General features: G+C 38.2%; 1 protein-coding gene across 3 annotated transcripts in view; it reads left to right on the top strand.

Moving 5' to 3' along the window:
• LOC150078508 (rho GTPase-activating protein 39-like) overlaps positions 1-27,478 on the top strand; it is a 789,750-nt gene that overhangs the window by 726,219 nt on the left and 36,053 nt on the right. For all 3 annotated transcript variants that reach the window (XM_090385235.1, XM_090385234.1, XM_090385233.1), the window contains exon 16: positions 14,900-15,158. In XM_090385235.1, coding sequence (XP_090241361.1) covers positions 14,900-15,158 — 259 coding nt within the window. The remainder of the gene's footprint in view (positions 1-14,899; positions 15,159-27,478) is intronic.

Below are 27,478 nucleotides of genomic sequence, written 5' to 3'. Positions count from 1 at the left end.
TTTGCCTTTAGCCAGCGGGTGGTTGGTTGGTTGGTGTAACAGACTTCCATCCTTTGTTGTGGAAGTTGATAGCCTAAATAAATTTAAGGCTGAGCTGGACAGGTATTTTTTTTTTTTTTGGCTGATTCTGCATAAGCTTTCTTTCTTGCATCGTATGCCTCTACTAATGCTAACTCAGTATGGACAAAGAAACAGTTTGACAAATTTTAACTGAATTTAGGCATGAGAAAAATGTGTGCCAAGATGGTGCCAGAAATTTTTAATGAAAATCAAAGAATGAGAAGACTCCAAGTTTGTGAAGATATTTTGAAAAAAATTGAAGATCCAGACTTTCTGAATACTGTAATTACTTGCGATGAAAGTTGGCTTTTCTAGTACAACATGGAAACTGAAACACAGCTGATGCAACGGAAAGCTAAACAATCCTTAAATTTCTTGCCATTGGAAAGCAAAAAACAATACCTCAGACCAAAAAAAAAAAAAAAAAAAAAAAAAACTAATGTCAAAATCAGAACTGAAAACCATGCTTCTTGTTTTCTTCAATATTATTATTGAATACACCAAACCAGACTGTCAATCAGCATATTACATTATAAGGCTGCATGAAAAAATTTGAAGGAAGAGACTGAAATTGTAGAAGGATGGTTGAATGGTCCATCAAGACAAAGCTCCAGCACACAACACTCTCTGTATGCTAATTTCTGCCAAAAAAAAACAAATCCATGTGTATATGTGTGAACATGCATCCTATTCGCCTACTAGCCACTTGTGACTTTTTTCAGTCTATTGAAGACATTCAGGAAAAAAACAACTGAATTGTTAAAAGGGTTTACAGAAGATGACTTCCGGAAATGTTTCTGTGCATGGAAAAAAATATAAGGAACAATGTACGCAAGCCCAATGCAATTATTTCGAAGGTGATAACCTGTAAAGTAAAAAATATATCATTCTATTTATTTAATAGCCACATTTCCAATCACTGAGATAAATACTGATGCTAAAACTGATACTGCTGTGGATGCTGCAATTGTCTTTCCTTCCACTTTCATCTCTGTTTCTGTGCTGGTTGAATACAGCATTTTCACTGCTGATCTCTTTATAATTAAAATAGCGTCAGAAATTATTGACCACACTTCCAATACCAAGTACATAGTATATATGGACTCACTCAGTACAATCAGTACCTTACAGAATGGCTCATCACTATATCCTATTTTTAAAAATCTGCTCTCAACTGATATGATTTCAGGAAAATAAGTTAGTCATTTTTTGTTAGATTTCTGCTTGCATGAATTATTAGGGAATCAACAAGCAGATGGAGCAGCCAAAGCTCCAACATTGATAGGCACAATATGGCAGAGCTGCTCTTGTGCCATTAAACTTTGAATTCAACAACAGCTATAATGCTGAAGTTTCATAATGCAAATTCTATCCCAGAATATCTCTCTCTCACACACACACACACACACACACACACACACACGCGAAAATAGTTTTGAAATATGCAGATCATGTTAGTCTGAATTATTTGGTCTGAGCCTAAAATCGAAGATATTCTTTTGAGTTCAGATACAAAATAACCAGTAGCTCAGAAGAATAGTAAGGTTTGAATTGTAATAATTATTTTGATTAGTTAACGGATTAATTTGTGTTTTACAAATAGATTAAATAGGCTTAGTAGTGTTGGTTAGCTAGTGAAGCTGTAAGTTACAACTCACTACTCTTATCACTATCGTATTGGTGTTTTGACTGGAATATCATAAGGTAGAAGACTAATAGAGTTTTAATTGTAATAAGTATTTTGAAGGTTCTAATCAATTTTTGGGCATATATCTTTTGTATTTAGCTAAGAATACAGCTAATTTAGCATTATGGTCTTTACGGTATAGCACAACTTGATAATGTATATCTCGAATTTGATAGCTAAGGTGTAACGTAAAACTATATAGCGGAATACATATTACTGCATTAGCTTAGTATAGTAATGTATAGTTTAGTAAATTAAATTTACTAAACTATACTTGATAAACCTTAATTTAATTAAGAAAATTAATGAGGTTAATTTTCATTGTTAATTTAATTAATTAACAATGAAAATTAACCTTATTAATTTTCATTATTAATTAATTAAATCGATTTTTAAACAGAAATCATGCCCCAGACTAGAGCAGCAAAGCAACGTGCACAAAGTAACGCGAGTGCTTTGGCTCATGGGAGAACCGAAGGGGGCGATTCTCTAATGCATCACAGCCTAAAGAAATGTGCAACTTATGATATGTTTGCAGACTTTCTGGGACAAGAAATGATGTTGCCAACAGGGATGGATGCCTTTGTATGGGCTCAATGCAAGCAGTGTAAAGAAGTTAGGCGCCAACTCAGCATGATTATGGGCCTTTATGAGAGCTTGAAGGACAGGTTAAATGCCCTCATAGGACTCACATTGGGGGACCCATCAGGCTCTCAGCTGCTGAACTCAATGCCAGAGCTCACTCTTGTGCATTCAGGCAACACAGCAATCTCCAAGGCAGAATGCACTGGTCCCACAGGAGTTAGTTATTATCAATCACTCTATTGTTAGGGAGACAGGTAATATATTATGTAAAAAGGATATGTCTGCCAATGGCAAAAGTTGATGTAGAACAGACATCATCTTTTAAGAGCACAAAGGGTGATATTGTTGTACATTTTGGCACTAATGACAATAAGAGTAGGAGATCTGCAGATTTACTTAAAAAGTATAGGTCGATGCTGAAAAAAAAAAGTCGCAAGTTAGGGTTAAATTTGAAAGTGTCTGCAATTCAGCCCAGCCATGATAGAACAGAGTATATGATGAGAGCCTTGTCAATCAATTTGGCCCTGGAGAGATTGTGCAAGGTTCATGGAGTAGAATTTGTATCAGCATGGTCTGTCCTTGTTAACAGGAGAGACTGTTTCTACAGGGATAGGATGCACTTAAATAGAAAGAGTGCAAGAATATTTGCTGATGTTATGGAGGCAGTGTTAGGCGGGTCGAAAAACTCTCGGCGCCTCCGTAGCCAGGTGGGAAGGAGCAGCAGTGCGTAGTACACGCTTCTTGATTAGACTGGGGTTCGAACCCGTCACCACCAAATACGGAGGATGCGGAAAGGTCAGGGAATGACCACCGCATATCCCTGAGCAATATGGCCTTAGTTGCTAATGCTCCTAAAAACCAAAAAATAACAAATAAGTCGAAAAACTCCTAGCTTGCAAGGATTCACAGACTAATAGATTAAGGGTAGTGACTCTTAAGGAAAAGAAAAGATTAAGGAAAGTGACTCTTTCACTGCTTCTATTGGAATGAGCAGCAGCCTGCAAAGCAAGGTACTGGGGGATTTCAAGGGCTGCTTGGGAGTCATCATGGAACAAGTAAATCCATGGGTTGTGTTAAGGTAACTAAGAGTAAGAATAGGTGTATGTATACTTGCATGTACACCAATGCTAGGAGTAAAGTAAATAAATTTGATGAATTTGAAGTCCTGGTCAAGACATCAAGAGTATATATTGTTGAGATATCAGAGACATGGTACCACATGGATATAAGCAGTGAAGAATTGGAATTTGGGGACTACAATGAGTACAGAAAGGATAGACAGGACAGGAAGGAAGGAGGGGTTATGCTGTTAGTTAAGAAACACGAAATCTACAGAAGTGAATCCAGTTGACATTGGTGAAAAATACAATGTTGGGTTAGTGTGATGTAACATAAGCACTGGGAAAGGGAAAATGAGAGTAGGTGTATGTGTGTGTGTTATAGGCCTAATGAATCTGATGAGTATAATGAGCAGTTGTGCAGAGAAACAGAATGAACCAGTAAATCAGATTGTACAATAATGGGGGATTTTAACTTCCCAGATATTGACTGGTCACTTCCCAGTTCTCTGAGTAGTGCAGACAGGATGAGTACAGAGGAGGGCAATAAGTTTATTTATTATTATTATTAGCCATATGGTGCAAGGAAGCCTGAGGCTAATGCTGCACCAGCAAAAACAACAAATTCCCAACAGTTACCCTGAGAGAGAGAGAGAGAGAGAGAGAGAGAGAGAGAGAGAGAGAGAGAGAGTGAGTGTCAGAAGTAGGAAGGAATCATCAAGAAAAGAGAAGAATGATGATATCTGGCTGAGAACCCTGGGTGTGCCAAGCCCATACTCTCACCACAGAAGAGTACTCTTAACAAAAAAGGTTTCAATTATGCAAATTAGAGCATTCAGAAACTAGGCACCTGCAAGGAGATCTAATTGAGTTATTTAAGTCTTTAAATGGATTAAGTAAGTTAAACTGCTGACAATACACACACGAGGGATCATAAATTCAAATTGAGGAGGGTTGGTTGCAGTATAGATGTGTGGAAATTTTTATTTAGATAATGAGTAGTTAATTGTTGGAATAAACTGCCATCTAATATTGTCAAAGTGAGTAGTTTGAATAACTCTATTATGGAAGAACAGGACAAATTATTAGAGGGGTTAGAGAGGTGATGTGGGAAGTGGTGTTGTTGTTTTTTTTTTTTTTTTTTTTTGACTGATATTACATCATCTTACATTCTCACATCATTTCCCACTAATAATACTAAAACTGAAAAAATTTAATAAAGTGACAAATAGATGTAGATGATATTATTGCTTCAAAATAAAACTAAAAGTAGATTAGTGGGAAAATGAACACACGTGGTATAATCAACTGAAGTTTATCAATCAAGACTAATATTTCAAATACAGTCGATTCTGGTTATTTTGGACACATCAGGACTAGTGTATTTTAGCTCGATTAAGTGGCTGCCCCAGTTATGCGAAGTTTCACATAAATAGTTAAAAATACAGTGGACCCCCCCCACACACTTTACGATTGATTCTCTGTGCGATAAAATCACATTACGATGGACTCGCCTTAGTAAAGTATGTTCACTATACGATATGTAGTAAGCGCTGGTCATTGGGATCACATTTGTGAATTGAATTTTAATTCTATTAAGCGAAGATAGGAGTTAGGAATTCTAATAAGCAAAATATTCTAATATTAGGAATTCTAATAAGCGAATATATTATCCACAGACTGTAAAAGTAAAGATATATTAAGCACAAATTTACACTTTATTACCTTACCAATTAAAAAATTAACTAATACGTGAAAATCGGAAGAATATTTTCCACAGGTTAGCAAAATAAAATAAATTTATGCTTACTTGCATAGCTTAATTAATACGTACTTTAATATGTACATACTAACTAGTTAATATTTCTGTTCACTGACATTTGGGGGAGAGAGAGATTACAATTTAAAACAGTAAAAAGATAAGCCATTGGTAACAAAGAACACGGCCCGCACAAATTGCAACTAACACAATATGAGCAAGTGAGAATGGAGTAACAAGTTAGAAGCTTAAAAAATAGGAATGAAGAAAAGATTCTGAAAATTTATTTATGTTTTTTTATATGATTGAAGATTTCATGTAAGGGGAAAACACATTTCACCATAATAACTTAAAAACACACAGAATTCCGGGTGTCGGTATTATTGCAAATTCAATAAGATCGAGTTTACTATCCATTTATAATAGATTGCACTAACAGAAAAGCCCAATAAACTGAAAACTGCTAATTGTTTTTATTGTTTTATGGTTGTGACCGTCAGAAATCTGACCGGACCAAATGGTATGGTAGGAGACAATCATAGGGTAATATCGAGTGCTGCAGTCTTCTGCCTCCAATTAAACGGCATGTTGTCCCAATTAAGCGGAGAAAACCCTGGCTATTTTCTTGATTAGGTTCTGTTCTTTAAGCTTTGTCCTTAATAAATGGCTACCCTGATTAACCAAAGGCCCAAATAACCGGAATCCACTGTATCTTTCTACTGCATTTGGGGAAACAAAGTGGTGACATCACACAACAATTCTTTGATTCTCCATTTCTGTCTTTACATTAACTTTTCTTTTATTTTCTCACTTTTTGTTTGTTTTTTTTTTTTTTTTCTTGAAGTGACAATCGACATCTGCTTTTAGGTTTGAACATGTATATTGTCGTCACCTATGCTGGCTTCAGTTGCACGTGTTTACCGTTCGTAAAGAGCCGCCATTGTTACGGGAAAATTAATCAGTAAAATCTATTAATCTTGTCGAACTTCATTGGCAAGTAAATTGTACTTTTAACTATACATATAACCACTTAGGTTACGTAACATAAATAATTAGTAAAAATAAATAATTAATACATAAATTGATACGGAAGTTATATAAAGGGATTTCGTAGATAACACTCGTTACTGAAACATAAATATTTCGTAGATAACACTCGTTACTGAAACATAAATATTTCGTAGATAACACTCGTAGATTTCGTAGATAACACTCGTTACTGAAACATAAATATTTCGTAGATAACACTCGTTACTGAAACAAATATTTCGTAGATTTCGTAGATAACACTCGTTACTGAAACATAAATATTTCGTAGCTAACACTCGTTACTGAAACAAATATTTCGTAGATAAAACTCGTTACTGAAACATAAATATAGCGTTATAACTGTGTTGAGATACAAGTTTAGGATTTAATTTTATACTGAAATTGAAATTTTATTGAAAGTAAATCGAAATCATGACTCAAACCAGAGCAGCAAAGCAAAAGGCTCAAGCTAATGGGAATGCTGTGGCTCAAGGGAGAATTGAGGGGGGCAGTTGCCCTCTGAATCACAGCCTTTTAAGATGCACCATTTGCTTGATGTTTGCGGAGCAGTCAGGTATGGGACATGATACTGCCATGGGGCATGTCTTTGTATGTGCGCGATGCAAGGAGTGTAAGGAAATCAGGCGACAACTCAGCATTGTTATGGGCCTATATGAGAGCTTGAAAGACAGGGTGGATGCCCTCGAAGGATTACAAGTGAGGGGCCCATCAAGCTCTCAGTTGCCCACACCAATGCCAGAGCTTGCACTTGGTCATCGCGCAACACAGCGGCAACCCCCAAGGTAGAATGCGCTGGTCCCAAAGGAACTACTAGTTGTTGGTGACTCTATTGTCAGGGAAACGGGAAACATGCTTTGTAAAAAGGATAGGTGGAACAGGACCAGGGTATGTCTGCCAGGGGCAAAGGTTGATGACGTTGTAGAGCGGATATCATCTTTTAAGGGCACAAAAGTTGATATAGTTGTACACGTTGGCACTAATGATATTAAGAGTAGGAGACCGGCGGAATTACATAACAAGTACAGGTCACTGATGAAAAAAAGCCGTGAATTAGGGTTGGATTTGAAATTGTCTGCAATTCTGCCCAGACACGATAGGAGGGAGAGCTATGATGAGAGCCCTGTCGATCAATTCGGCCCTGAAAAGATTGTGCAGGGCTCAAGGGGTAGAATTTTTTTCAGCCTGGTCTGTACTTGTTAACAGGAGAGACTGCTTTTCTACAGGGATGGGATACACTTAAATAGAAAGGGTGCAAGAATGTTTGCTGATGCTATTGAGGCAGTGTTAGGTGGGTCGGAAAACTGCTAGATTGGGGGGATACAAGGACTAATAGATTAACAGTAGCCACTGGCAGAGGTGAAAGTGATTCTTGCACTGCTTCTATTGGAATGAGCAGCAGCCTGGAAAATAAGATGCAGGATATTACAGAGACTGCTGGGAATCATGGGGGTACAAGTAAACACATGGGTTGTGTTAGGGTGGCTAAGAGGAAGAGCAGGTGCATGTATACTTGCATGTACACCAATGCTAGGAGTTTAGTAAATAAATTTGATGAATTTGAGTTATTGCTCAAAACATCAAAGCAAGATATTGTTGGGATTTCAGAGACGTGGTGTCACACAGATATAAGGAATGCAGAACTGGAATTTGGGGAGTACAATGTCAACAGAAAGGATAGACAGGATAGGAAGGGAGGAGGGGTTATGCTATTAGTTAAGAAACACATAAAATCCAAGGAAGTGAAGCCAGTCGACATCGCTGGACAGTGCAGTGTCGAGTCAGTTTGGTGTGACATAAGCATTGGGAGATCAAAATTGAGAGTAGGAGTGTGCTATAGGCCTAATGACTCTGATGAGTATAATAAGATACTGTACAGGGAAATAGAGTGGGCCAGTAAATCAGAGAGTCTTATAATGGGGGATTTTAATTTCCCAGATATTGACTGGAATTTGGGGGCTGGTCACTCACACACTAGCAAGGCTTTTGTGGATTTATTGGATGATTGTTTTCTACATCAGCATGTTCGGGAGGCAACTAGAGGGAGTAATACTCTTGATTTGATTATCAGTAGTGATTCATCATGCATTAAGAATCTGCACATAAATGAACCACTAGGTGGCAGTGATCACAGTGTGCTGAAGTGGGATTTACTCAAAGAGGTAACTACCATTAGGGGTAAAGGGAAGGGATATTGCTTTCGTAAAGGTGACTACGATGGACTGAGACAGTATTTAAATTCTATACAGTGGGACCAACTGATGATGTTACAAACAGCAAATTCAAAATGGGAAGCATTCAAAGAATTTATCTTGGAAGCTACTAGGCTTTACATACCAACTAAGAAATATTCTTCAAGGTTTAGGCCTAAATGGATGTCAGATGAACTGACATCCATTTAGGCCTAATGGCAGAGAAGAAAAATGCATGGGATACATAAAAATTAACACGTGACTCAGAAGCCTATGATAGATACAAGTTGATCTGTAACCAAGTTACAAAGGAGGTTAGGCAGGCGAAGGCAGATTACAAGAGATCCTTGGCAAGGGATGCAAAGAAAAACAGCAAAGAGTTCTTTACTTATGTAAACTCTAGAAGGAAGGGGATGAATCAGATTGGTCCACTTGATATCGATGGGTCAACTGTTGATGACCCTGCTCAGGTAGCTAACAAACTGAATGAATATTTTGCATCGACATTCACACATGAGGAGTTATTCAGCGAGGGGAATGCCAGAGGTGTATTCAACTCTAGCAGTAAGCTAGAGAATCTTGTAATAACTGAGAGTAAAGTGGAGGAGAAATTGTTGAAGATGAACACAAGAAAGGCACCTGGGGTGGATGGGATCTATCCAGTTATATTAAAAGAGGCAGCAAAGGAAGTAAGCAAACCCTTAGCCATAATTATGAGAGCTTCCTTGGACTCAGGGGAGGTACCCATGGACTGGAGATGTGCAAATGTGACCCCAATTCACAAGGGAGGATCAAAGGCTGACACAAGTAATTATAGATCTGTGAGTTTAACTTCTGTTCCCGGAAAATTAATGGAGGCACTGGTTAAAGAAGCACTGCAGGATCATCTACACAAGACTTCAGTTATAGCTCGGACACAGCATGGTTTTGTTAAGGGGAAGTCTTGCCTGACCAATTTGATTGGATACTATGATGCAGTCACAAAAGAACTGGATGCAGGGAATAATTTTGATATTATATACTTGGATCTTAGAAAGGCTTTTGATACTGTTGCACATGGAAGACTGCTGCAGAAATTGGAGCAGTGTGGCATTGGAGGCAAATTGCTGCTATGGATAAAGGGGTGGTTGAGGGGGAGAAGACAGAGAGTGGTAATCAATGGACACTGCTCATCGTGGACTAATGTTATTAGTGGAGTTCCTCAGGGTTCAGTATCGGGTCCTTTATTGTTCTCTGTATTTATAAATGATATTGATGATGGTATATCAAGCTTAATGTCCAAGTTTGCAGACGATACGAAGGTTGGCAGGGTTGTCAAGGACACTACTGACACTATGCTGCTGCAACAGGATCTGGAAAGGTTGAGCAGATGGGCTGAGAGGTGGCAAATGAAGTTTAACATTGACAAATGTAAAGTACTACATATGGGAAACAGCAACCCCAGAGCAACGTATCAACTCTGTGGTACTACACTGACAGTGGTAGAGAATGAAAGGGAACTGGGGGTGGTTGTGCAGGCAGATATGAAGTTCTCTGAGCAGTGCAGACGGGCTGCAAGAGTAGCTCATGGTGTATTGTCAATGATATATAGGAATTTTTCTAGCAGGGATAAGGAGGTGATTATTCCCTTGTATAAGGCAATGGTCAGGCCACATCTAGAGTACTGTATACAGGCCTGGAGGCCTCATTTCAAGAAGGATGTAGAGTTGCTGGAACGAGTACAGAGAAGAGCAACAAGATTAGTGAATGGAACAAAGGGGTGCTCTTACGAAGAAAGGCTTAAGTTTTGCGGATTACAGTGTCTGGAGACTAGGCACCAACGAGGAGATCTGATAGAGGTGTACAAAGCCTTGAATGGTTTGAGCATGCTCAATGCTGATGGGATCTTTCCTCTTGCTCAGAATAATCACCTGAGAGGGCATAAGTTCAAATTGAGGAAAGACAGATGTAGGATAGATGTGCGGAAATTTGCCTTTAGCCAGCGGGTGGTTGGTAGGTGGAACAGACTTCCATCCCTTGTCGTGGAAGTTGATAGCCTAAATAAGTTTAAGGCTCAGCTGGACAGGTATTTCGAACGAACAGAGGGGTGAAGTGGAAGTGGTTATTTTTTATTTATTTTTTTTTACTTTATTTTTTTTTTGGCTAATGCTGCATAAGCTTGCTTTCTTGCATCAAATGCCTCTACTAATGCTAATGCACCACCTTCTCCTGGGATCTGTGTTGTTGTGCTTCCTGGAGTTGGGTATCAGCTTTCAATGTCATTATCTTTTTTTTATTATTTTTATTTTTTATTATTGGTTTTAGCAATCCCAAGTATTGAGAGGCATTATACACAATTGCTAATAAAGATTGCTTAACAGATTTTTTTGTTTTTTTTTTTTTTTTTTTAATTGTGATTTACTATAATGCTGAGCAATGAAAACATAAGAAGAAATTAATATTTAAAAAGCATTTATGGTATAGAGTTTTCCTTTTCCTAAAACTTAAATAAAATTCCATTAAAAAACATACCTCGGAGAAGTATAGTTTTCCATGAAAACTACTAGAATTCCCTGAAAAAAACTATCTATTGCAACAAGACTTTGAACTGAAATTTAACATTGACAAATGTAAGGTACTGCATATGAGTAGTAGTAATCCCAGAATAACATACCAATTTTTTATCTCCACACCAAGGGTAGTGGAAAATGAAAAATATCTGGAGTAATTGCCTGTCTGCACTGTTCTGAAGTCCTAATTAGTTCTGTAAGTAGTTTTTTTTTTTTCATGGAATTTTCAAGTTTTTTAAAAATCACTGTTTTGAGCGTGTGCATGCACACACGTTTTACTCATCACAGTAATTAGAACTATAACACTCCTGCTCTCATTTTCATTTTCACGTCAAACTGATTCAACATTGTATTGGTCTCCCGTTTTTTTCGGCGCCTCCGTAGCCAGGTGGGAAGGAGCAGCAGTGCGTAGCACACGCTTCTTGATTAGACCGGGGTTCGAGCCCGTCACCACCAAATACGGAAGATGCGGAAAGGTCAGGGAATGACCACCGCATATCCCAGAGCAATATGGCCTTAGTTGCTAATGCTCCTAAAACACCAAATAACAACAACAACAACAAGTCTCCCATTTCAAATGGATGCACTGCCTTAGATTTTATGTGCTTCTTAACTAAGGACATTACCCCCCCCCTTCCTTTCTGTACACATTGTACTCCCCATATTCAAATTCTGCATCCCTTATGTCTGAATGCCACCATGTCTCTGATATCCCCACGATGTCTGCATTTGATGACTTAACTGGTACTTCAAATTCATCAACTTTATTCAATATACTCCTTTATTCACTATTATACATGTATGCATATATGCACTTGTTTTACTCTTAGTAATCCTAACACAGTCCATGTATTTGTTTGTTCTATGAGGGCCTCCATACCACCAGTGGTCGTTTTTTTTTTTTTTTTTATCTCCACACCGAGGGTAGTGGACAATGAAAAAGATCTTGAGTAATTGCCTGTCTGCACTGCTCTGAAGTCCTGAGTAGTTCTGTAAGTAGTGTTTTTTTCATGTAATTTTCAAGTTTTGTAAAAATCACTGTTCTGAGTGCGTGCACACACACACACACACGCGCGCGCACGTTTTGCAGACTTACAGTGGCAATTCTTGCATAGCTTTTATTGGAACATGCAAACACCTGGAAAAGAATGTGTTGGGGATGTCAAAGACCACTGGTGGTATGGAGGTCCTCATAGAACAAGCAATTACATGGACTGTGTTAGGATTACTAAGAGTAAAAACAGGTGCATATATGCATCCATGTACACTAGCGAATAAAGGAGCATAGTGAATAAAGTTGATGAATTTGAAATACCAGTTAAGTCATCAAATGCAGACATCATGGGGATATCAGAGACATGGTGCCATTCAGACGTAAGGGATGCAGAATTTGAATATGGGGAGTACATGTGTATAGAAAGGACGGGAGGGGTGGGGGATAATGCCCTTATGCCCTTAGTTAAGAAGCACAAAATCTAAGGCAGTGCATCCATTTGAAAAGGGAGACCAATGCAATGTTGAATCAGTTTGATGTGAAAATGAGAGCAGGAGTGTTATAGTTCTAATTACTGTGATGAGTATAACAAACAACTATACACACAAATAGAATGGGCCAGTAAATCAGATTGTTTTATAAGAAATGATTTTAATTTCTCAGATATTGAGTACAACTTGTGTTCATTAATCACACATTAGTAAGACTAATAAGGCTAATGTGTGAGTGGATTTATTGTATGATTGTTTTCTATACCAACATGTTAGAAAAGTAAAAAGAGAAAGTAATACTCTCGATCTGATTATCAGCTGTGACTTATCATGTGTTAAGAATCTGCAAATAAAAGAAGCACATGGCAGTAATCATAGTGTACTGATGTGGAATTTGCTTAAAGATGTAGCTACTGGTAAGGGCAAAGGGAAGGGCATTTGCTTTTGTTCTGCAAATTTAAGCCCCTGGAGATAATGCACCTGTGAGAAGATCTGATTGAGGTATTTTAAGGCTTTTAATGAATTGAGTACACTCAATGCTGATTGAAACCGTCCTTTTTTTGCTCAGACTATACATGAGGGGACAAACTCAAACTGAAGAAGGATGGTTGCAGGATTGATGTGTGGAAATTTTCTCTCAGCCGGCAGGCAGTTATTTCATCTGGTGGTTTGCTTTTGTTTCAGATAGTTTTTAATTCTATACAGTTAAACCATGTGATAATGTTACTAGCAGTAAATTTTAAATGGGAAGCATTCAGAGAAGTAATCATAGAAACTAGTAGGCTTTTTATATTACTTGAGAGATACTGTTCAAAGCTTAGACCTAAATGGATGTCAGATAAACTGATCAGACTTGTGGCAAAGAAAAAAAAAATATAAGGAATGCATGTAAAGTATCAAACAATACAGAGGCATACAGTAGGATAAACTAGTCTGCAATTAAGTCACAAAGGAGGTCAGTCAAGTTAAGGCAAATTACAGGAATTCTCAGGCAAAAAATTCAAAGAAAAGCCACAAAGACATTTTTTACATATGTCAACAGTAGAAGGAAAGGGATGAATCAAATTGGTCCACTCCATATGAATGGTTTAACTGTCGATAACCTTGCTCAGGTTGCTGACAAACTAAATATATGAGGAATTTTTTAGGGGTAGGCTTATCAAATTCCAAGATAGAACTAAATGATTTTGTAATAACTGAGAATAAAGTGGAAGACAAATTGAAGTTGAACATAAAAAAAGGCACCTTGTGTGGATGGAATCTGTCCAATTATATTAAGAGAGGCAGCAAAGGAGGTAAGTAAATCCTTAGCCATAATTATGACAGCATCTTTGTATAGATTCAGTGGAGATCCCTATGGACTGGAGATGTGAAAATGAATTCCCAATTTACAAAGTGGGATTAAAAGGTGTCAAGAGTAATCACAGATCTGTTAACTTATCTTCTGCTCCAGGTAAAATTATGGAGTCACTGGTAAAAGAAGTAATGCAGGACAATCTAGACAGGAATGAAATTATATTGCAGTCATGGCATTGATTTCTTACTGGGCAATCTTACCTGAGCAGTCTGATTGGATGCAAAATATAATTTTGATATCATACTTAGATTTCAGAAAAGCTTTTGGAAAAAATTGTTAATCCGCATAAATAACTGCTGTGTAAATTGGAGCAGTGTGGCATTAGGAGTTAATTCGTTTCACTGTGAACAGCTCCGCATTATAGTTTAATTCATTTTAGGGTGCATTGTTTTCTAGATTTTTATAATAATCGTTTTATATTTGCCTTATACAATGATTATGTGATTTACTATGTTTTTAAAGAATTTTAATATGTGGTGTTAAATTGTTCTTGTTGACTCTGACCAAAGATAAATAATTTTTTTTTAGTAGAGTCACAAAGAACAGTTTATGAGTACTGTATATGTAATTTACTTGACCTCTGAAGTTTTTTTGAGTGAATGTGTTACTTTTATAGAGTTTGGATAGGATAACAAAAAATTAAAACTACACAGGAAAACCTTAATTGAAGAAATCTTAACTTAGGAATTCATAATATGGTTATTATTTTATTTATTTATTTTTATTAAGATATGTTCTTATTTGCAAGATGCTTTATTTATATTGAAATGAGTATATCAATGTCCCCCCCCCCTTCTGGTTTTTGTCATAAACAAATATTCATCCCCCTTTTTTTGTAGGGGATGTGAATTTAGCATTATTTAACTGCCCTTTATTATCTTTATAACTCTTTTATTTTGTTGTTAAATGTGACATTGTCTTAATTTCCCTATTGGTAAGAAAACCTAGCTCCTCAAGCTATTTGCTGAAAGTAGCATTGGAAGATTCATAAAAGAAGTGGAATTTCAGAATATACCAGTAAACAGATTAGGGTTGTTAGATTAGATCAACAGATAAATATTTAAATCGCAATGAAATTTAAATTGATAGATAGTAAAAATGGGATGCATATTTACTTTAGGGTTCCAGGTGATATTGATGAGGTCAATACACTAAAGATAAGAATAGACAATTGGGAAGTGGTTGAATGTAGTGATCCTCATGTTCCTGCATCACTTCTGAAACAGTGGTATAGAGAATTACATGAGCCACTTATTCCAGATGAATTCTATGATGATTGCATTCGGTATTGCAATGAACCTAATTCTGCAGTTTGTATAGTTCAAAAGTTGCCTGAGATTAATCGCCTTGTTTTATCCTACCTCATTAGATTCCTTCAAGTAAGTTATTAATTTGGTAAAATATTGCCTAATTAGTTTAATAAAATTTGAAACAATATTATTATATATGAATCAGCAATGGATATAATCAAAACTATAGTACAAGTAAAAAGTTCAAAATGCTGGCAACCTCAGTACTTAAATGTTACTAGTGTTTTGTTTAAATGATTAGTCTTCTTTATTGTGTGATAAAGATAGTCTAACTGAGCATGGATGATCAAATAAAGTTCTTATTGGATGACAAAAAGGATAGAATAAAATATAGAATAGTATAGTTTTATTCACTGAACAATACATATTTTTCTTATTATTATTCTTTCTTTAAGTCGTGAAATTGATAGAAAGAACTCTTGGGTGGTGAAATGCAAGAAATATAATAATATAAAAATACAACTTTATACTTATTTATGGCTCTCATTCATAAGCCTAAGGCATTGTTTTACAGTGGCAGATTTCCGACCCATTCGGACCCATTTCCGACTCCTGACAACAGCAGTCAGCTGCTGACTGCTGTTGTCAGGAGTTCAACGTAATTTTTCAGCCATATGGTCATACATTTGGTTCAGCAGAATATTTATTCTGCTGTGGCAGTACAGTGGCAGATTTTAAAACAACTGTATTGCTACTGACTGATGTAGTTGACAGCCACACAGCAGTAGTTGGGAAGTTCAACATAACTTGTCAATTTTGTGATAATTAACAAGCTATTTTCATGCATTCATTTCAGCAGAATAGTTGCTTATTTCCAGCAGTTATTTTACTATTATAATCATGGTTTGACAAGTTCCAGTCAGAGTTTGAGAAAATAACATTACTTCTGTGCTATGTTTTTTGTCTTTACTGTTAGGGGACATTTCCCAGTCACCATGGCAATTAAAAATTCACCCTGATGACCGGTATATTTTGGCTCATCCTTGCAGGGGCAGATGATTTTCCCAGCATGAAACTATCCACTGATGATGGGTGTGGCTAGATAACCTGCCTTTATGGGCCTTAATGTTAGCAAAAATTAAGTTCATTTTAAATGAGAACCCATGAAAATACTGATAAAATCAGTATGAAAATTAATTCAAGAAGTGTAATAGTGACAGATTGGCAAATGTAGTGGTTAATTTACTTTTGTATTTATGTGATTTCCAAACCAAGAAGGATAGCTTGCTCATAGACACACACACACACACAAAGTGCGTGGCTTTTTGCACTGTCTTGCTGAACTCCCATTTTAACAATTCTCGCCTCCTCAGTGGAGTATGCGAATTCATAGGATAATGTGAGTATTCACATACTCACATTATCCTATGAATTCATGAACTATGCCAACATATTACCAAGATATTGATTTCTGTGAAAAAGATGAGCCCAACAATTCTGCAGCAAGCTAATGCACACCAACTCCATTCTTCACAGAATGTAATTTATATGTAATGTTTTATATGCTGAATGGGATTTTAGTAATGGCTTCACTACTATCCAGAATCTGGTAGCAAAAGTTGCTTCGTGACATGCACTTTGTGCATAACGAGTTTTATATGATAAACCATATTCAAAATTCAGGTCTTTTCAAGTCTTCCAACTGTGTGATTATTGTTGTGGTTGTCTTTGATATAGCTCACAAAAAGTCACCACTCCACAACAGCTACCACTTGATGTTCTGTTTTGTTGTGCTATTTACAGGTGGTAGATGACTTTCATCAACCGGTGAAATACCACCACTTTGCTTATTGGAGGCTTGAAGTGGTGAAACCCATGTTTAGTCTCTAGAGCAAAGTTTCCGGCACCCCCCCCCCCCATACTTCTCCTTCAACCCATGCACAGTACTAAGTACTATAGGTTTTGATACCTTTCGTGTTTGGGGTTTTCATAAAAAAAAATCTTCCATAGTGACCTGTGGTTTGGCAGAAGTTCCCAAACTACAGACCCTTTAAAAAATCAAAAAAGTTCACGGATCCCTTTCAATATTAAAAACAGTTTGTGGACCCCTATATATAACATGTGCATATGTTATATGCATGTGTATATATATTACATAATATTATATATATATATATATATATATATATATATATATATATATATATATATATATATATATATATATACATACATATATGGTTGACCACCATTTTGTGGACCCCTGGAACTGGACCCCCAGGGGTCCGCAGACCCCAGTTTGGGAAATGCTGACCTAGGGAGACTTGCTACTTTCTTTAACCTATACTAAACATTACTCGGTCACAACAATTGATGTTCACATTCTCAGTCTCCCAAATGTTTTCACTAGCTTCCACATTACAGATTTTGATGGTGTCTTACAACATTGAAATTGCTTACAAAAATCACACTGATTAGTTTTAAACAACTGTTTTCAGGTAATGTTCCAGCATATACATATGTTCCTCTCTGCTGGATACAATGTGTTCATTTACTATTTGCATGTATTCATAGTTGTATGTAATGTACATGTGCATTCATAGTTTTACAGGTTGTTGATAGATGATAACATCATGCATGGATGTGAGTTCTTTGCACATGGAACTTTGTGGACATTTGTGGGTATTTATGAGATCTCTAAATTTTAAAGTTATAGTCAGTGTATTGCTGGTAACTGTGGCATTTCCCATATTTAGCATCAAACACTATTCTTAGGTATGTATGTTCTTGTCTTTGAAAGCTCTTGTTGACTAATAATTCAATCATAGCTGCCAACTTTGGATTTAGGATGGAGAATCTATCTTTTGTATACAATTTGGCTCCCTGTCTCATATTATAATATAGTTGGTGACAGTTTCTGCATCTTTTTCCAAACACTCAGTTTTTCTCCATCATTTTAAATTAAATTTTTTTTTTTTTTTTTAATTTTACAAATTTCTGCTTCTTTTCACAAATGAATTGGCCATCGTGCGTGCTGTAGTAGCCCACTTGGAAAAAGTGAATTAATGGTGTTCTGTTATGTGCAGTCATTTCACAGTACTTGAAATTTCATAGTGCATGTCATACTTGAAATTTCATAGTACATATCATAGTACTTAAATGTCTTTTAGTAAAATGCCAAAGTAATATGAATTTTGGAAGACATATTGGAAGATTTTCATTATTGTAAAATCTGGAAAAAAAATAGCGTGTTTGCCTTGTGTAGACACGATTTTTAAATTTCAAGCAGCAGAATGCACAATATAATTTTACAAATGAATAAGCATCACTATAGCAAAAGGCTGTAGTGAGTAGTGATGCTTATTCATTTCATTCATTCAAAAGGCAGCTTCAACAAAAGGTTGCTTTTGATAAGAAGCATGACCCTACCACCCCTTCTATCCTTCCTAAATATATTATACATACCGTAATGAAACTCATCATCCCCAATTTCTGGGTGGCACCACATTTCTGTTAGCCCTATTAAGTCAGCATTAGTTGTCTTAACTAGGAGTTCAAATTCGGCTATTTTTTATTGACAATGCTCCTGACATTATCATAGACACAGTTAAGACTAAGTAATCTTTTACAGTTTACCACCCTGACACACTCCTTGAAGTTTAGTTTTGTATCCCAAGCTTTATCTTCCCTCCCATTTGAAACATTGCTACCCTCAGAAAATCTTATCAACATCGGCTGTTGTGGTAACAAACAAGAATTCACAAGGTGAGTGTAAGCATTACTTTGACTCATATAATCAGATAAATGCAGATCTAGATTACCCTTCCCCCCCCAACCAGTAGTTTTCCTGAACCCTTAAAGTAATCTCAGTGATATTGACAAAATTCCTTACACCACCACCACCTTTGTTCAAATGAATATCTTATCTACAAAATTGATTCCTTCTACCTATAAATGCGGGCCATGCAGATAAAAATTTCTCCCCTAGCTCTTTGCAGATTCCCTCAGGTCTTGAGTTAATCCATAAGGCTTTCAGCATATGATCCCTCTTATCATTTTCACTCAGAATTGCAGACATATAAATATTGTGACCTAACTTGTGGCATTTTTTCAGTGTATAGTCCTATGTTTATGCAACAGATGTGCAGGTTGTGTACATTTAATATCATTAGTCCCACATGAATAATAATCCTCACTTTACCTCCCTTAAAATCTGACTATCTACTGGTCATCACCAGTTGTTGCTCCTGGCAAACACATTCTGATTCTGACCACGTATTTTTATTACAAAAAATATTACCCGTTTCCCTGACAATAGCGTCTCCTAACGAAAGTAGATCACCTTTGACTAGAGCAATCTGCACTTGATTATTCTTTTCTAGGACCCAAATCAGAGGTTATGTTATATTTGTTATTATTTGGTTTTTAGGAGCATTAGCAACTAAGGCCATATTGCTCCGGGATATGCGGTGGTCATTCCCTGACCTTTCCGCATCCTCCGTATTTGGTGGTGACGGGCTCGAACCCCGGTCTAATCAAGAAGCGTGTGCTACGCACTACTGCTCCTTCCCACCTGGCTACGGAGGCGCCTCAAATCAGAGGTGCATCACTAGGCAGGTCATGAATCCCTGGCAAGCTCACAATTACATTTGTTTCTATGGCAAGCCCTTGTTACCTCATGTGACTAATTAGTAAAGGCATATCATGAAATAAGCAAGCTTTTTTAGCATCAGCCAAAAAAAAAAAAAAACTTCCCATCTCACCCATCCATTCACTCCAAACGTTTGTCTAGTTCAGCTTTGAATTTATTTAAGCTATCAACTTACACACTGACAGATAAAAGTTTGTTCCAGCAATCAACTACCCACCTGCTGGCTAATGGCAAATTTCTGCACATCTATTCTACAACCATTTTTCCTCAATTTGAATTTATGCCGACACGGGTGTGGAATCCGAGAAAGAAAAAGAATCCCATCAATGGTTGCTTGCTCAAACCATTCAAGGCTTTATACACCTCAATCAGACCACCTCGCAGGTGCCTAGTCTCCAGACACTGTAATTTGCAAAACTTAAGCCTTTCTTTGTAAGAGCAACCCTTTGTTCCATTCACTAATCTTGTTGCCCTTCTCTGTACACATTCCAGCAGCTCTACATCCTTCTTGAAATGAGACCTCCAGACCTGTATACAGTACGTACTCAAGGTGTGGCCTGACCATTGCCTTATACAAGGGAATAATCACCTCCTTATCCCTTCTAGAAAAATTCCTGTATATCATTGACAAGACCCCATGAACTACTCTTGCAGCCTATCTGCACTGCTCCGAAAACTTCATATCTGACTGCACAGTTACCTCCAGGTCTTTTTCATTCTCCACTACCCTGAGTATAGTACTGCACAAATTGAATGTTACTCTGGGGTGGCTCCTACCCATATGCAGTACTTTGTATTTGTCAATGTTAAACTTCAATTGCCACCTCTCAGCCCATCTCCTCAACTTTTCTAGATCCTGTTGCAGTAGCATGCCATCCTTGCTGTTATTAACAACCCTACCAACCTTCTTTCATCTGCAAACTTGGACATTAAGCCTGATATACCTTCATCAATATCATTGATAAATACAGAAAACAATAATGGGCTGAATGTGGATGCCTGGAAAACTCCACTAATAACATTAGTCCATGAAGAGCAGTGTCAATTATTATCACTCTCTATCTTCTCCTACTCAACCACCCTTTTATCCATTGTAGAAACTTGCCTTGACTGCTCCGACTTGCACTGTCCAACAGTATCAAAAGCCTACCTAAAATCCAAGTATATTATATCAAAATAATTTTTTGCATCCAGTTCCTTTGTGACCACATCTTAGTATCCTATCAAATTGGACAGACAAAACTTACCCTTAACAAACCCATGCTGTGTCTGAACTATAACTGCAGTCTTGTTTAGATGATCCTGCAGTGCTTCTTTAACCAGTGACTCCATTATTTTCCCTGGAACAGAAGTTAAACTAAGAGGTCTGTAATTGCTTGTGTCACCTTTTGATCCCCATTTGTGAATTGGGAATATATCTGCAGAACTCCTGTGGAGACCTCCCCTGAGTCCAACGATGCCCTCATAATTGTGGCGCCTCCGTAGCCAGGTGGGAAGGAGCAGCAGTGCGTAGCACACGCTTCTTGATTAGACCGGGGTTCGAGCCCGTCACCACCAAATAGGGAGGATGCGGAAAGGTCATTCAGGGAATGACCACCGCATATCCCGGAGCAATATGGCCTTAGTTGCTAATGCTCCTAAAAACCAACAACAACAACAAGCCCTCATAATCATGGCTAAGTGCCTGCTTACCTTCTTTGCTGCCATTTTTAATATAACTGGATAGATCCCACCTACGCCAGGTGCCTTTCTTATGTTTAACTTCAATTTCTCCTCCACTTTGCTCTCAGTTATTACAAAATCATTTAACTCTCCATTAGAGTTTGGGAAGCTTCTGGCCTCGACTTCCCTACAGGATTCCTCATGTGTGAATGTAGTTGCAGAATACTCATTTAATTTGTTACTATGTCTACCTGACTAATGATGTAGTGTTACTATGTCACCGCATCTACCTGACCAGAATCATCAACAATTGAACCATCGATATCAAGTGGACCAATCTGATTCATCCCCTTCCTTCTAGAGTTTACATAAGTAAAGAAGTCTTTACTCTTTTTCTTTGCATCCTTTGCCAAAGATTTCTCATAATCTGCCTTTGCTTGCCTAACTTCCTTTGTGATTGAATTACAGACTATCTTATATCTACCATAGGCATCTGTGTATCCCGATAATTTATATGCATCCCATGCATTTTTCTTCTCTGCCTCTACTCCAATTAGTTCATCTGACATCCATTTAGGCCTAAACCTTGAACAATATTTCTTAGTTGGTATGAAAAGTCTAGTAGCTGCTAAGATTAATTATTATTATTAGCCATATGATGCAAGGAAGCCTGATGCTTATGCTGCACCAGACAAAAAAATTTCCCAAGTTACCCTGAGAGAGAGAGAGAGAGAGAGAGAGAGAGAGAGAGAGAGAGAGAGAGAGAGCAAGCATTAGAAGTAGAAAGAAATCACCAAGAAAGAGAAGAATGATGATATCCACTCAGGACCATGGTTCTGCCAAGCCCATACTCACCAGATAGGAATCAAGGAATAACCCCAGGGGCTCATATCTGGTGAGTATGGGCTTGGCAGAACCATGGTGCTGAGTGGATATCATCATTCTTCTCTTTCTTGGTGATTTCTTTCTACTTCTAATGCTTGCTCTCTCTCTCTCTCTCTCTCTCTCTCTCTCTCTCTCTCTCTCTCAGGGTAACTTGGGAAATTTTTTTGTCTGGTGCAGCATAAGCATCAGGCTTCCTTGCATCATATGGCTAATAATAATAATTAATCTTAGCAGCTACTAGACTTTTCACCAACTAAGAAATATTGTTCAAGGTTTAGGCCTAAATGGATGTCAGATGAACTAATTGGAGTAGAGGCAGAGAAGAAAAATGCATGGGATGCATATAAATTATCGGGATACACAGATGCCTATGGTAGATATAAGATAGTCTGTAATTCAATCACAAAGGAAGTTAGGCAAGCAAAGGCAGATTATGAGAAATCTTTGGCAAAGGATGCAAAGAAAAAGAGTAAAGACTTCTTTACTTATGTAAACTCTAGAAGGAAGGGGATGAATCAGATTGGTCCACTTGATATCGATGGTTCATTTAGAACTTGCTGTTGGTAACATCATCAGTTAATCCCACTGTATGAAACCACTGGGGTCACCTTTATGAAAGGAAAAAAAAAACCCTTCCCTTTATCCCCCGATTGTAGTTACATCTTTCAGTAAATCACACATCGGTGCACTGTGATCACTGCCACCTAGTGGATCCTTTATCTGCAGATAATCAGCTGTGATTATTCATAGATTCTTAATCTATGAATAATCACAGCTGATAATCAAATCAAGAGTATTACTCCCTCTGCTTGCCTCTCAAACATGCTGCTATAGAAAACCATCAACCAATAAATCCACAAAAGATTTACTAGTGTGGGAGTGACCAACACACAAATTGCAGTCAATATCTGGGAAGTTAAAAAACCCTGTATAAGACCATCTGATTTACTGGCCCACTTTGTTTATCTGTACAGTTGTGCATTATACTCATAAGAGTCATTATGCTTGTGACAGACTCCTACTCTCAGTTTTGCTTTCCCAGTGCTTATTTCACACCAAACTGACTCAACACGTCACTGTCCACCAATGTCAACTGGACGCACTGGCTTAGATTTTATGTGTTTCTTAACTAACAGCATGAGCCATCCTCCCTTTCTATCCTTTCTGTACACATTGTACTCCCAAAATTCCAATTCTGTATTTCTTATACACCGATGAGCCAAAACATTATGACCAGCGAGTCATTATGCAAATCGAAGGAACTTCAGGTGAACTAAAGGATGTGCACAAGTCGGGACACGGTACAAAAAACACCTAATACTGAGCTCCGTTAATCAGTGTTACTGTTGTTCTTCAGATGGGAAAAGCAGCAGACTTAAGCGAGTTTGACAAAGGCCAAATTGTAATGGCCACTTTCCAAAATGGCACGGCTGGTGGGATCCTCACGGTCAGCCGTGGTTAGTACTTACCGAAAGTGGTCTGAGGAGGGAAAACCCATGAACCACCGATGAGGTTGTGGATGACTATGGCTCACCGATGCTCGAGGTGAGCGAAGGCTCTTCCACATGGTACATGTCAACAGAAGGGTGACTGTGGCGCTACTCACCAGTAATTGGAATGCTGGTGATGGCAGTAATGTGTCACGACACACACACAGTACATTGAACCCTGCTGAAAATGGGGCTGCATAGCTGCAGGCCACACTCCAAGTGCCCATTCTGAGAACAGGTCACTGGCAACAGCACCTACAATGGGCATGTGAGCATCGAAACTGGACCTTGAGTGATTGGAAGAAGGTCATCTTGTCCGATGAATCACGTTTCCTGTTGCACCATGTGGACAGCCGGGTACATGCACATCGTTTACTTGAAGAAGTGATTGAACCTGGCTGCACCGCATGATGAACACAAACCGGTGGCAGTGGTATCATGCTTTGGGCAATGTTCTGCTGGGATACCCTGGGTCCAGTCATCCATGTGCCAGGAACTCTGACATCTACCACCTACCTAAACATCGTTGATGACCAGGTACACCCTTTCATGGCAACAGTCTTCCCCTCAGGCGGTGCCGTCTTTCAGCAGGATAATGTACCATGCCGCACTACCCAGATTGTTCAAGGCTGATTCGCGGAACATGAGGAAGGCTTCTAGATATTTCCCTGGCTTCCAAATTCTCCAGACATCAATCCCATGAACATCTGTGGTTTATGTAGAAACAGCAACTCCGATCTGCAGCATCCACGGACCATACAGGAGTTAAGGATCTGCTGGTTATGTGTTGATACCAGATACCACAAGACACATCTGGAAATCTTGTAGCATCCCTACATCACCGGGTACAAGCTGTTTTGGCTGCACGTGGAGGACCAACATCATATTAGGTAGGTGGTCATAATCTTTTGGCTCATTGGTGTATCTGTGTGAAACCACAACTCTGATATTCCAACAATATCTGCCTTTGATGTCTTGACCAGCACGTCAAATTCATCACAGTTATTTGCTGTTCTTCTAGGATTAGTGTCCATGCACATATTCTTACTCTTAGTTACCCTAACACAGCCCATTGTTTACTTGTTCCATGAAGACTCCCAGCAGTCCTTGAAATCTCCAGTACCTTGCTTTCCAGGCTGCTGCTCATTCCAATAGAAGCTGTGCAAGAACCACTTTCACCTCTGCCTGCTGCTGCTGTTAATCTCTTAGTTTGGAATCGCCCCCCTAGCTAGTAGTTTTCCAACCCACCTGACACTGTCTCGATAGCATCAGCAAATATTATTTCACTCTTTCTATTTAAATCTATCCAATCCCTGTAGAAACAATCTCCTGTTACCATGCACAGACCACGCTGGGAAAAATATTACCTCATGAGACTTGCACAATCTCTCAATGGCCGAATTGATTTACAAGGCTCTCATCATATCGTGTCTGGGCAATCTGCAATTCTGACACGATAGGAGGGAGTATATGATGAGAGCCTTGTTGATCAATTCAGCCCTGGAAAGATTGTGCAAGGCTCGAGGGGTAGAATTTTTTTCAGCCTGGTCTGTACTTGATAACAGGAGAGACTGCTTCTACAGGGATGGGATACACTTAAATAGAAAGGGTGCAGGAATATTTGTTGATGATATCGACGCAGTGTTAGGTGGGTCAGAAACTGCTAGCTTGCGGGGATTACAAGGACTAATAGATTAACAGTAGCCACTGGCAGAGATGAAAGTGATTCTTGCACTGCTTCTATTGGAATCAGCAGCCTGGAAAACAAGATGCAGGATATTTCAGAGACTGCTGGGAGTCATTGCAGTACAAGTAAACACATGGGTTGTGTTAGGGTAGCTAAGAATAGGAACAGGTGCATGTATACTTGCATGTAAACCAATGCTAGGAGTTTGGTAAATAAATTTGATGAATTTGAGGTATTGCTCAAAAAAGCAAAGGCAGATATTGTTGGGATATCAAAGATGTGGTGTGACACAGATATAAGGAATGCGGAACTGGAATTTGGGGAATACAATGTGTACAGAAAGGATAGACAGGATAGGAAGGGAGGACGGGTTATGCTATTAGTTAAGAAACACATAAAATCTGCTGTATGATGAGGGATCTGCTGACGAGGCTAGTAGGGGCCAGACGTGTTAAAAGCCACTAAGTGGATTTTTCTTATTTATTGATTTGAAATTATTGTTTTACTAAAACTTTTGATTTAAATTTAGTAGTATAGCATTATTTTGGGATTTTCTGACTAATTTGGTGTATTTATTCTTTACTCGGCCTTGCAATTGTATCAGTAATTGCATAAAAGTATCGGTAAGGGTATCCACGTGTTACAAGTCGCAACTCCGCTGAACGAGACGTTTTTTAGCCATATTGAGCCGCTTATTGAATATTTTTACATCAAATTATTTTTTGTAAGTAGTTTATAGACCTAGTGAGGATCGTTAGTTTATTCTGAATTGAGACAACGAGATTTTAAAGTTAATTAATACTTAAGTGTCCATAGATTTACCGTCGTAACTTCCCACCGCTGTCTTTGTCATACGATCGTTATATATCGAACCTAGATAGCATTAGTATAATATTTTCAGTGATCGGTAAAATCTATTAAACTTGTTGAACTTCGTTGGCATTTAAATTGTACTTTTAACTAAATACATATACCAACTTAGATTACAAACGTCACATAATTAATTAATACATAACTGATACGGAAGTTATATAAAGGGAACTCGGAGATAATTAATACTTGACACTAAAAAATATATATCCCGTTATAACTGTGTTGGGAGATAAGTTAGGGTTATAAACTGAAATTGAAATTTTATTTAAATTAAAAGAAAACATGACTCAGACCAGAGCAGCAAAACAAAAGGCTCAAGCTAATGGAAGTGCTGTGGCTCAGAGGAGAACTGAGGGGGGCAGTTGCCTTCTGAATCACAGCCTTCTAAAATGCACAGCTTGCATGATGTTTGTGGAGCATTCAGGTACGGGACATGATATTGCCATGGGGGATGTCTTTGTGTGTGCGCGATGCAAGGATTATATCGAAATCAGGCAACAACTCAGCGTTCTTATGGGCCTATATGAGAGCTTGAAGGACAGGGTGGATGCCCTCGAAGGAACTAAATTGAGGGGGCCCATCAAGCTCTCAGCTGCCAACATCAACGCCAGAGCTTGCACTTGGTCGTCGCGCAACACAGCGGCAACCCCCCGGGGAGAATGCGCTGGTCCCAAAGGAACTAGTAGTTGTTGGTGATTCTATTGTCAGGGAAATGGGGAACATGCTTTGTAAAAAGGATAGGTGGAACAGGACCAGGGTATGTCTGCCAGGGGCAAAGGTTGATGACGTTGTAGAGCAGATATCATCTTTTAAGGGCACAAAAGGTGATATAGTTGTACACGTTGGCACTAATGATATCAAGAGTAGGAGACCGGCAGAATTGCTTAACAAGTACAGGTCACTGTTGAAAAAAAGCCGTGAAATAGGGTTGAATTTGAAAGTGTCTGCAATTCTGCCCAGACACGATAGGAGGGAGTATATGATGAGAGCCTTGTCGATCAATTCGGCCCTGGAAAGATTGTGCAAGGCTCAAGGGGTAGAATTTTTTTCAGCCAGGACTGTACTTGTTAACAGGAGAGATTGCTTCTACAGGGATGGGATACACTTAAATAGAAAGGGTGCAAGAATATTTGCTGATGCTATCGAGGCAGTGTTAGGTGGGTCGGAAAACTGCTAGCTTGGGGGGAGACAAAGACGAATA

The sequence above is a fragment of the Mastigoproctus giganteus genome, chromosome 11 (assembly GCF_048544385.1).
Source record: "Mastigoproctus giganteus isolate SK-2022 chromosome 11, ASM4854438v1, whole genome shotgun sequence".
Classification (NCBI taxonomy): Eukaryota; Metazoa; Arthropoda; class Arachnida; order Uropygi; family Thelyphonidae; genus Mastigoproctus; species Mastigoproctus giganteus.
The sequence above is the reverse complement of the archived record's forward strand: the minus strand, read 5'-3'. Positions and strand labels throughout refer to the sequence as shown.